Below are 12,553 nucleotides of genomic sequence, written 5' to 3'. Positions count from 1 at the left end.
ATCTTGTTGGTGAGATGTATGGAGGGTAGTTTCAAAAGCTTACACACGCTTTAAACCAATGTTGCCAATGAGAGAGGTCTACATGCTCTTTATGCAAGGTATTGGTCTCAATATTCATCTCATTGGTGGGATGGGTTGGTGACCACTTTAGGAGGCATCTAATGTGTCTAGCATGGCATCCATATATATCTTATAAGGAAAAGGGAAAAAAGCTAGCGTTAAGCATATAGTCATGCTAAATATTATTCTTTGTGGATTTGTGAGTGGACTCTAAAATGCAAAAGGGGATTAAATCAAACCATGCTTTAGCCTAATCAAAATGGTTTGTAGTGAGATGTGACACCAAACAATCCCAAGCTTCGTAGGGTCATACCAATTACAAAAGTTTTTTGACCTCATGTTGAAAGAAGAACATTCCGAATAAACATGAGAGAGCCATTGTAGGAAAACTTTGAAATTGGAGAGCTCTTTAAAGTAATAGTTTGTTGACGTGATCGATGCAATTAGTACAATGAATGCAATTACTTGAGAAGTCTAAAGGTGCTCATTTCCTTCCCATGAGTAGTTTCCTTTTGAACTTACACTTTTGTCAAATCCAATACTTGTAGAATGTTACATCCTCATAGTTCATGGGGCTTGCATATTACATATCCGTTTGATGTTGATGTCTTGCGATGTGTTTTGTGTATCTTTGGTTGAGATTATAAATATGATATGAGCATTTGGTGATGTGAAAGCTTCCTAGGTCCAATTCAAGTTTATAAAATTCGTGCCATCAAATATTTTCTTTCATTGAGCGTTAATAATACACTAGCTCATATTAATAGTAACTAATTAATCTAAAAAATAACTAACAAGCATAACTTGTATACTGCTCATCAGCTAGTTTTAGTTGTATTATTTTTGTTGACTTGCCTTTAGTGTACTATTGTAATGTTTACGTCATACTAATGCTTGTTAAATATCATTAATAGTTGACATTAATCTCTTTAAATTTTTATATTAAAAGCATAAGTTTGTGAAAATAGCATGATTGTGCAAAAGTACCATGTTGAAAATACTTCATGAAGTATAATTGCTTAAACACTTTTACAATAGATGCACCACATGGAGCTTGTCAAAAAAATCATGTGGTGTATGTGCCCAATCATCAAAGGAGATATGGTGGAGGAAAAGCAACATCCTATTTGGACAACGCTTGTGTATGCATTATAATGATAGTTTTAGTATGATTTTAAAATAGTGAATGCCATATTATGATAAAATTAGTTTAGACAATACTAATATATTAATTAAATTATGGCTAGAAGAGCAGCACAGGAAGGAGGAAGGAGGAGATAGGGAAGACTTGGAAAGAGGGGGACAAAAGGAGAATCCTCCTTCCCCTTGCCCCCCCCTTGGCCTTTATCCTATGTACCCCCTTGTGTGCCTCTTGTATGGCTATGGTTGTGCAATAGAGAGAGAGGGACTGGGAGGGTGTTGTGAAATTAGAGCACATGGATGAGAGAGGAGAGGAAATGGAGAGATGGACAGAAGGAGGAGAAGAAGTGAGAAATGGACAAGGGAGGGGTTCAATGGGATCGAAAGGAGAAAGAGGAGAGGAAGTAGAGAGGAGTAAGGAGGCGATATTGAATAGGAAGAAGGAAAGAAAAGGTAGTAGGAGGAGAGAAGGAGCTATGATAATGATTAGGAAGAAGAAAAGAAAAGGTAGGAGGAGAGAAGGGAGATGTGAGACTAGAGAGAGGAAGAGGAAAGATTAGAAGAGGAAATATGAGGGTAGGGATTGTGACACAAGGAGGAGATGAGGGAGAAATTAGAAATTAGAGGAGGGAATGCAAGGATAAAAGAGGGAAATCTGGATTTTGAAGTTGAGGGAGAAGACAAATTGGTTCTTCCTCCCTTCCTCATAAATTTCAAAGTTTGAAATTCCCCCCCTCTCCCTCCCTCCTTTACACCTCCCTCCTTTCCTCCTACTATCACAAAGAGGGGACCTTCTCTCTCCATCTCCCCCTCTTCGTCCCTTCTCCTCCCTCCCTCTTTCCCCCCCTCTCCCTTGCATGACTACAAGGTGAGTACCATAAAGAGGGGATCAACAATTGATACCACGTAATCCATAACACTTGGCAAGGCAAGGGGTGATGATAGGTTTAAGACTTGGTCACAAAGTTTGCTCCCATTTGGATAAATGTGGGTCTACATGGCTAGCTCCTTACCATCTTTTGAGCCCATAACATCACCTTATGCCCAAAACTTTCGCTTATTCCAAAAGACATGGGGAAAATCCAACACTCAATTCTGTAGGTGCATCGAACATAGTATTTCCAACCTCCATGTTTAGTTTGGGACCATTTGGATACATAGGGGATCCTCCTTTATTTACTTTTCATCTTTTGTGCATATATGAATCCTAGTGTGTCTAGTTGTATTTTCCATAGGGTAAGATGAAAGAGGGAATTTTAGGGGGCCAAAGAACATGAAACTTGGTGAGGGCATGAGTTGTCTTACGAAAAAGTCCTCACCAATTTCGTTCTCACTTATATAAATTTAGGCTCTCATTGTTATCTCCTACCTCAGTTCGAGCCATAACCTCACCGTGGGTCTAAATTTGGGGAAATTCCATCAAACATGGGACAAATTTGATCCACATTGACTTAGTTTTATATATTTTGGCCCATTTTGGATATAGGTGGTCCCTCTATTACTTTGTTCCTCTCTTTCATGTGTTGACAATGGTGTCATTATTTGAACTTTCCATAAGATGAGCTAAAATAGGAGGTTATATGACCCCAAATCAGCATAGAATAGAGGCAAGAGATAGTAAAGGTGTGAAGCAAGAGCATGCTACCACATGGAAAGGAAGATTTAACCATCATGAGAGCAAGAAATGCAAGTATGTATTACACTCCTATAAAAAGGAGGTCAGTTTCATGCAATAACATATGCAAGCTCTCGAGTCTCTCTTTGAGTACAATGTAACCAATTGAACTTGAGTCTATGCTATTTAGTCTAGCTCTTCATCATGTGTGCACTTAGGATCCACCCTAGATTAGATCTCACCAGTCCCACGTAAGTCCAAGTTCAACATAATTATGCGTGCTTGAGGTACACTTTATGCCCCATATTGCCACAAGGGAAATAGTCACTACGATGTTTGATTCCACTGGAATAAACATGGGTGCACATTGATATCTCTTTACGTCTTAATCTCAGTGTGTTTTTTGTAGTGTGGTGCTTCCAACATCCTTCCAAACTACTCGCCCACTTCAACTTATGTGCAATGCTTTTTTATGTACTTTGCCTCTTTTATCTATGTGTTGATAGTCTTTTTTGATCACCCTCTCTTGTCTTGGTCGCCAAGCTCTAAGCTACGTGATGCTACTCGTGGTAAAAGGGAAACTCATGGAGTGGGAGCCAAGCACCAACATAGAAATGGGCTATGGTAACACGGCATAAATGTGTGTGAAGATGTTTAGCATAGAATGAACACTTAAGAGAGTGCAATAGTGAATAGGAAACTAATATACAAACTATCTTGAAAACAAGGTCTCTTGGCCCATTTGATTTACAAGAAATTTAGCATGACAAAGTGTGTAACCTCTCATATGTGCGGAAGCCTCACTCTCTTAGCCATAACAACACACTCGCACAAAGACTTTCTACTCATTGATGACTATTCTTTGGTAGCATCACCTTCTTTGTCTGCTCGATTCCTTGTGCATCTCTTGACTCTTGCTTCTATCACTCGATGTCTCCTTATTGCCATCCCTTTTTGAGACATGCTTCTCCCTTATAGTCGCCTATGTATTGGATTATTCTACCACCTCAACCACGATTAGTCGTCCTTGTACATTGTTTTGTGTCAATTCATATCTAGTCCACTTCTTGCACATCCTCTTGCATCATGCACCTAGTTCCTGTGCCATTTCTTGCCACCTTAACCACATTCTTTTCCCACATGCATGTTTATTGCGTGTGGGTGTCAAGGGTTAATACTCACATGAACTTAGCTTGAAAAAAATCCTCAGAGTTTGAATCCTAGAGGATGCTTAGGGCCATTAGGGACTAGATGGGAGGCAAGAGTTGAGGGCCCTAGAAATTCACCCGTAGAGTGGCCATTGTGGCGTCAGCAAGCCACGTATCATCTCAATGCTTAGGGGCTTGGTGTTGCAAGTCAAGTCAGCCTTTGTTGGTGCTTGGTGCATTAAATTGTAGTCATTGTCTAGATGCATTGGATCAGATGTGGGTGTGTTGAAGTGCTTGGCCGGTGAGGCGAAAGGGAGCAATGGGGTCGGCCTGCACATTGATGTTACCTTGGGCCGCCAAGGATATATAGCATTGAGTTATATCGGTGCATCTGGATATAGCGGCCCTCCATTTTTCTTTCCTCTTTCAATCAGGCTGACAATAGTCGAGTGAGGTGGTGAGTGAACTTTAACTATAGCCTTTTGTTAGCTGCACGGCCCTTGGACCTTTTCTCCAAGGGCCCTTCGCAAACTAGTTCAAGATGCACCCAGATCAAATGCGACTCTATGAGGGTGATCACAAGGAACTTCTCAACTTGCTTAAAGAATTGGGTGAAGTAGTTTCATAGAGACTTTGTGGTTAGTGAAATTATGCATGCCATGATTGCTTGTCTCTCCATCCTATATTTCATCCTTTCCCTCTACGCCACAAAATTTTTAATTGGTATCATAAGCATGCACCATGTGCTTGTGGAGGCTTATAGTGGCTAGCAAGTAGGAAAGGGAATGCTCCAAGTGGGTTGTTGGAGGTCCTTGATCTAGGTGTCGATTTTTGCAAGTTGTCTCGATGGGAAGCTTCATGTGGCACATCAGCAAAGTTTCATGAGCCAAAATGGATTGCAACTTCATGTTGGACAAGGGCAGGGCTTCTAGGATCAAATGTTTAATGGCAAGAGGAGGAGCTATTGAGGCGTCAGTGGGGCTAAATGTTATAGGGGTTGATGAGGGTGGTGGCTGAGCTAATGATGGGGAAGGCTCTGACTCCCATTCCTATCTAGGTGGGACTGGTGCTTGGGGAGACTCAAAGTCGGTAGGGAGACTTGGAGTCAACATTTGAGACGATGGCAGGGGACCCATATGCTCAAACAGTACTAAGGCAGATGGTGCCTATTGTTTGGGGCCAATGGAGGCTTGGCTAAGCTTTTGTGTGGTTGCCTAACGAGCACCTTGGAATTGACAACCTTGGGATCTAGTGTGTCCTTGGGGTCTTCAGGGTCTTGATGTCGTAGGATCTTCAAAGGGTGACATCCATGAGGCAGAATGGTTTGGTGTCTAGGTCTTGAATTTTAGCTAGCCTCTAGGCTTTCTTGGCACACTCTTCTTGGTATTGCTCCACCTGGAGCCAGAGCGCCCCCTTTCTTTGATGATTGCTACTAGTTTGGTCGAAATGGTTTCAACTTCAAGGGTGCAGATATTCTTGTTCTAGGCCTTGCACTTGTTTGGTACTACATTACCTTAGCCTCTATAGAGTCTTGCCATTTTGATTCTATTGCCCTGGAGCTCTTGTAGCTTTGCCGATGCCACACCTTGATCTCTTTTCTTTGGGACTTGTGCAGGCCAAGTGATGTTGGTGGATCTCGGCTTGTTTTGCATGGTAGGCCTCATATTTTGCCTAGAGAGCATGGATCTCTCTTGTCAACTCGATGATATGGGCATGTTAGGTTTTGTGAAGCTTTGCCTTTACCTCATTGAAATGTACCACCTAGGGCGAGCATCCAATTTTGGGTGACATGGTGCCTTGAGTCAAGTTTCACAAGATTTGCCTTTGCCTCTGCCTAATTGAAATGCGCCACTTGGGTGGACATTCAATTTTGGGTCATATCGTGGAAAGCTTGCAGCTTCTTGGTCTAGCTCCCTACTCAACTACTCCCAAACGTCATTGACCTAGCCCCTTGCGAATCTTGCTAGGCTGAAGTAGAAGATATCATTGATGTAGGGGCATGTCAAAAAAAATTTGTGAAGTGGATGGTTGTGCTTCGAGGAGATGGCCACCTCTTCAGTCATCTCTCAAGGAAAAGTTGTGCCACTAGGGGTCCTTACTAATTTGATGTTTCCCTTGGATGAAGACTCCATTTGAGAGGCTTGTTGATTCGAGGGTGGGGACATCCTTGGGGATTCTTGGCACTCCTCAAGAACTGACACGGTGCTCGGCCCTGCACTTGTTATTTCAACACCTTATTTGTTGACTCATCTTTGCCAATGCATCTCAACTACTATGTAGCCGCTACTCAATGGATAATCATAAAATCCTTCACAAGGATGCTGAGCACTTCATTTGCCAAGTGTGTGCCTAGGTCACTGACAAACTCAATTGTGTGACCATATCGACAAAAAATGTTTTCATACAGTGAACTTGGCTATGCTCTGAGATGATTCATCTTCTAGTGCCTTGGCCTCTACCCACTTGGTAGCATAGTCAACTGCTACGGTACTTATTCTATTGTTTGATGTGCCAATAGCTATGGTAGCAAAGGTAATTCTACAATGATATACTTATTCGGTGTGTGCTACACTCACTGCTTGAATGGTCCCATGAAATCCATGATGCATCTTTGAAAGGTCTACCAGGGTGAGCTTATCTATAGAGTCTTGTGGCAGTGCGGCAAGGGTCTTCATGTTCTTTAGCAGAAATCATACTGTGTGCATATTTTGTGATCATCCTCTGTGCTCCACCACAACCTAGGTTGTGAATTTTTCGTGCCATTAGCTTAGCACCAAAGTGGTCATAGGCAAGGCCTCAATGCACCTCGACCAATACCATAGGCCACTCATGAAGTAGCACCAATCGACAAAGAAATCCATTGGCACCTTGATTTAGAGATGTCCCCCTATCATGCTATACTGTCATGCTCGCAATGTTAGTTGCCCTCAATGATCTCAGGGCATGCCTTCTAGAACATAGACTTAGAGAGATACTATAACATGTGTTCTTGTTCTATCTGAGGACATCCATAAAGAACAATGAGCATCAAAAGCTCAATATTCCTTGGGTGTTGGGAGTGAATAAAGAAAGTTGTTCCAACATGTGACTTTCCTAGCTTGTTTGCAAATCAAAAGTTGAATTCTTACAACAAAAGCATTCAACCCACCACCCTTCCTTGTATTACTATAATGTTGATTAGAGACGATGATGCCTGGTGGTCGACATAAAATATAGATGGATTAACAAGCAATAACGACATATTTTTTTTACATAATATGCCATTTGAGTGTCTCTCATTTTGTGGTTATATAAGGGAGTCATGTGACTCACATAATATACTAGGTAATCTTGATGGCCATTGGGTGTCATGCCAAAAGCATAGCTCAAGGCATCTACATGTAAATGGAATATCACATCCCACCATGGTTGTTGAAGAATGGGTGTTGTCATGGCTCAGTCTTTCAATGCCTTAAATGCTAGATATAGCTTGTCATTCCATTGAGACTTCACGTATTTCTTGGTGACTTCATATAGTAGGGCTACTATTGGAGAAAAATAATTAATGAATCAATAATAAATTCGACAGTTGGGTTAGGTTCTTGGGCTCTGGAATTCTCTCTCCAACCCTACGCAAGGTACCAACCCTTTGCATAAAGCACATACTTAGCTAGATTTAGGGCGGATTCCTACTTCACCGTATTTCTTAAGGACCTTCCACATAGGAAATGTGATTAACTTTGGTGGTGTATACACAAAAATCATCCAAATGGCATAGTGTGGGTTCATCAAGTACCTTTGTTGGCATACTAGTTGGGTATAAAAAACCAACAAGATCTTGATAGTTTTCATGGAGCAAACCTCTTAGGTTGGTGTAGTTCCATGCAAATTTGGCTTGGAACTCTATGTGAACAAGGCACTTATCTCTTGAATCTAGGAGGAATTCACTTTATGGTTGACTTGACTACTTGTGGTGCCTCTTCCATTCTCAAGTTCCACTATTACACCTTGTACATTTTGCTTCTTGATTCTGATTGTGATAGCAGGGACACTGCCTTAGCTACCACTAGTGTCTCAATCATCGATATCGTGATTGGTGAAAGTCTAATACATTTGTATTTTGTACAAGCACTTCCGTAAATTGCCTTGCAAAGAAATCATGGCAATATGGAGCTAGCAAAGATATTTGCTCCATGGTGATAGTGACCTTTAGATCACATGCTTGGATTGCCTTATTGCTTGGCTCAATTCCTCACGTTGTTTTGTTTTAAAAGAACTTAGCATTTACTTGTACCTACTCTAGTCTTGCTTTAGAGTGGCTTGCAGGTTCCTTTGCTCGGAGACCCATCATGTTCTCTTGGCATCCTCTAGTTTTACATTCTAGCTTAAACTCAATCGTTGGGGCTTTCTCCTTTAGTTCCTTGGCGATCTTGGGAGCTACTTCTATCTGCATTTTTTGGTTTATGTCTCTATCTCAAGAATGTGCCCTCGATGGCTCGGTAGCATGTGCTTGTGAGGAACTCACAGCATTGGCATTAGTCGCTGCCCTAGGTACTTTCATGAGTTTAGTGCAACACTCCACATCAATGCCCACAACATGCCTTTTAGAATTATTGTGGAGTAGAGTAATATGCTCCTATTAGAGCTCATGCTCACTCTCGACACGGCTTTCTTGCTCACAGAAAAAGCACTTGACCTTGTCCTTTCCCTATCTTGATCTTATCTAGCTCTTAGTCTTGATCACCAGCCTTTGGCTTTGTGGCCTTTCCTATCTTGTCTTGGCTTGTTCCTAGGACACTTGATTGTCATCAATAGTCTGCTTGTTTGTCTACTTTTCCATCTTTTGTGCCCATAACCTCACCTCCAACTCTCCTTCCATGCTTTCACTCTCCTTGCCTCAACCTTCTCCTGAGCCTCCTGCATGTGAGCATCTGCATAGATGTTAGACATCATGACATAAGCTGCAGCATCCTTTTCATCCAATCGTAGTGCATGTTCAAAAGCCTGTCTTCCAAGCTCCACATTACCCCACTTTTGACAAGCACCCAACACGATAAGCCACACCGCAAGATCGGGTTCAAAAGGCATTTTCTGCACCATTGTGACTGCCTTGTCTAATTGGCCTGCACGGCAAAGGAGATCAATCATGCAAGTGTGGTGCTCTACAATTGGAGTGATGCCATAGTCTTTGCTCATGGCATCAAAGTACTTCTGGCCCATATCCACTTCACCTGTGTGACTACAGACAGTAAGAACACTAAGGAATGTGGCTTCGTCTGGCTCTACACCTTCCAGCATTCTCTCAAACATATGGAAAACAATCTCATTTTCTCCTAGTTGGGCATATCCTGCAATTAATGCATTCCATGAGACAACATCTGGAGACACACCTTCTAATTCCATCTGTTTGAAACAGTCCAAAGCTTCCTCAGCAAGCCCGTGTTCAGCATATCCTGCAATTAGTGCACTCCACGAGACTACATCTCGAACTGAGAGCTTGTCAAACAGTTCCCGTGCTTGTGCAAGCAAGCCACATTTGGCATACATATCTACCAAGGTGCTGCCCACAAAAGGATCTCTTTCTAAGCCCTTTCGCACAATCTCAGCATGTATTTCTGGGCCCTTGTTTATGGCTCTTATGTTGCCACAAGCTTTTAAGCTGCAAACAAATGTGACAGCATCTGGAGATACTCCCTCCTCTTGCATCTGTTCAAAACACTTCAGCGCTTCATCACCAAGCTGGTGTTCCGCATACCCTCCAATTAGTGCATTCCATGAGACTACATTTCGAGCTAATATCTTGTCAAACACTTCCTGTGCTTTTGTGAGGGAGCCACATTTCGCATACATATCCACCAAGGTGTTGCCGACAAAAGGATCTCTTTCCAGCCCTATTATGGCAATCTGGGCATGTAATTTCTCACCCTTGTCTAAGGCTCCTATGCTGCCACAAGCTTTCAAGCTACTAACAAACGTGACTGCATCTGGAGACACGCCCTCCCCTTGCATCCATTCAAAACAGCTCAGTGCTTCCTCAGCAAGCCCCTGTTCAGCATACCCCACAATTAGTGCACCCCATGACACAATATCTCGAACTGGAAGCTTGTCAAACAGTTCTTGTGCTTTCGTAAAAGAGCCACATTTGGCATACATATCAACCAAGACATTGCCAACACAAGGATCTCTGTCCAAACCCTTTTTGGCAATCTCAGCATGTATTTCTTGGCCCTTGTCTATGGCTCTTATGCTAGCACAAGCTTTCAAGCTACAAACAAACGTGACAGCATCTGGAGACACACCCTCCAGTTGCATCTGTTCAAAAGAATTCAGTGCTTCCTCACCAAGTCCATGTTCAGCATACCCTACAATAAGTGCAGTCCACGAGACTACATCTCGAGCCGAAAGCGTATCAAACACTTCCCTTGCTTTTGCAAGCAAGCCGCATTTTGCATACATATCGACCAAAGTGTTGCCAACAAAAATCTCTCTTTCTAATCCCTTTCTGGCAATCTCAGCATGTATTTCTTCACCCTTGTCTATAGCTCCTACGCTGCCACAAGCTTTCAAGCTGCAAACAAATGTGACAGCATTTGGGGACACCCCCTGCAGTTGCATGTTTTCAAAACAGTTCAGCACTTCCTCACCAAACCCACGTTCTGCATATCCTGCAATTAGTACATTCCAGGAGACTACATCTCTAATTGAGAGCTGATCAAACACTTCCCTTGCTTTTGCAAGCGAACCACATTTGGCATACATATCAACCAAGGTGTTGCCAACATATGGATCTCTTTCCAAGCCCTTTCTGTCAATCTCAACATGTATTTTTTGGCCCTTGTTTATGGCTCCTATGCTGCCACAAGCTTTCAAGCTGCAAACATATGTGACAGCATCCGGAGACACACCCTGCAGGCGCATCTGTTCGAAGCAGTTCAATGCTTCCTCACCAAGCCCGTGTTCCACATATCCTGCAATAAGTGCAGTCCACGAGACTCCATTTCGAATAGGTAACTTGTCAAATACTTCCCTTGCTATTGCAAGCGAGCCACATTTGGCATACATGTCAACCAAGGTGCTGCCAATAAAAGAATCTCTTTCCAACCCCTTTCTTGAGATCTCCGAGTGTATTTCCATGCCTCTTTCCACATCTTTGAGCCTAGCACAAGCCTTCAGTAGGGCCACAAACGTATGCTTGCTAGGACGCACACAAACCTCTTGCATTTCCTCGTATAGGTTGAGGGTTTGTTGTAATTTCCCACATTCAACATAACCTGTGATGAGAGAAGTCCAAGAATACTCATTGGGATCAGCCAACCCATTAAAAACCTGCTGAGCATCGCACATGCTTCCACAGTCAGCCAAAATTGGTACAAGGTAGTTCCCGAGCGACTTATGAGTTTCCAGCCCACTTTTGCACATGCATGCATGCAAGCGCTTAGCATACGTTAGATTCTTCTCTTTCCTGCACTTCTGCAAGACGCATATAAAGTTTTCAACGGAAGGCCGCTCGGGCATCCCTTCCAAAGAAGCGAGTGCCTCCTCTAAGCTCAGAACCTCCCAACCACCGTTGTCTCGCAATTCCTGTTCTTTAGATGCATTCACCTGCACTCCAGACTTAAGCCTGGCCTTCGAACTGCTGACATTGTCCATTAAGCCAGGGTCTTCAGAGTTTAAAAAGGCCTGACCGCTTTCGGACTCCTTTTCTTCGAGCATATCTTTAACCCAACCTGGATTGTACCAGCCGTCTATCCATAGCGAATCCTCGGTAATCTTATGCTTAAAATCTGGAGCCCGGTGGTTAGTCTGTTGAAAACTCATAACATACTAATCAGACTATCCATACGACAGTACTTCTACGCAAATCATTCAGTCGCACACTTACTTTTTTCTTTCGGATATCCCACCACTGGGAGGGATCCTTGAAATACTCCTGCCATAAGCGCTCTGCCTTCGACCTACCTGCGAAGAGTGACCACAATGAGAACAGATTGCCAGAACTATGTCGATGCTACAGACTGACAGTTGTGATCTATCCTGTAGTACCTGAATTCAAATTTTTTGAGGGAGTTGAACTCGAAGTGTTTGAGATAGTTGGGATAGAGCCGTTGACGACAGGTTTGCGGATCGGAGAACTCGCGACTGTGGTTCCACTTGCTCCCAATGGAGTCAGGGGGGAAGCCATGGGGAGGGTAAAGTCGAGTTTTGGGCTGGAGGAAAGGTCGTTCCGCCTCGGGGCAGGGCTGCATTTGAAGAAAAAACGCTCTGCATTCGAGTTACGCAAAGGAGGTGATGATGATGATGCTCATGACAATGATGACGATCATCATCATGACGATGATGATGGTGATGATCATCCTCATCATCATGTTTACGATGATGGTGATGATGATGAACATCATCTATTTACGATGATGATGATGATGATGACGACGACAAGCCAAAGGAGCTTTCCCTCAGAAACTGGGAGAGGAGATGTTGATTGATGATGGTGGTGATTATGTCGATGATGATGGCGATGTTTATGAGACGATGAGGCACGGTTGCATTTGAAGAAGCAATGCTCTCCATTCGAATGAGGCAAATGTTGAGAGTTCACGCTCAACATCATGTG

The 12,553-nt window shown here is 42.9% G+C and overlaps 1 protein-coding gene across 2 annotated transcripts; it reads right to left on the bottom strand.

Moving 5' to 3' along the window:
- Positions 1 to 8,281: 8,281 nt before the first annotated feature.
- On the bottom strand, positions 8,282 to 12,209 carry LOC147886415 (putative pentatricopeptide repeat-containing protein At3g47840). Of its 2 annotated transcripts, none has more exons than XM_087395173.1 (3): positions 11,986 to 12,209; positions 11,825 to 11,901; positions 8,282 to 11,745 (listed from the first exon to the last, which is right to left on the bottom strand). In XM_087395173.1, exons 1-3 carry the CDS (start codon positions 12,122 to 12,124, stop codon positions 8,800 to 8,802), a joined length of 3,162 nt encoding a protein of 1,053 aa, XP_087251299.1. In that variant the 5' UTR covers positions 12,125 to 12,209; the 3' UTR covers positions 8,282 to 8,799. The 2 variants fall into 2 exon arrangements, with proteins under 2 accessions (XP_087251299.1, XP_087251300.1); XM_087395174.1 differs by having other exon boundaries at positions 8,282 to 11,726; positions 11,986 to 12,120.
- Positions 12,210 to 12,553: the final 344 nt, after the last annotated feature.

Source organism: Dipteris shenzhenensis, chromosome 24, assembly GCF_047967505.1.
Source record: "Dipteris shenzhenensis isolate YYH24624 ecotype China chromosome 24, Dip_SZ_1.0, whole genome shotgun sequence".
Classification (NCBI taxonomy): Eukaryota; Viridiplantae; Streptophyta; class Polypodiopsida; order Gleicheniales; family Dipteridaceae; genus Dipteris; species Dipteris shenzhenensis.
The sequence above is the reverse complement of the archived record's forward strand: the minus strand, read 5'-3'. Positions and strand labels throughout refer to the sequence as shown.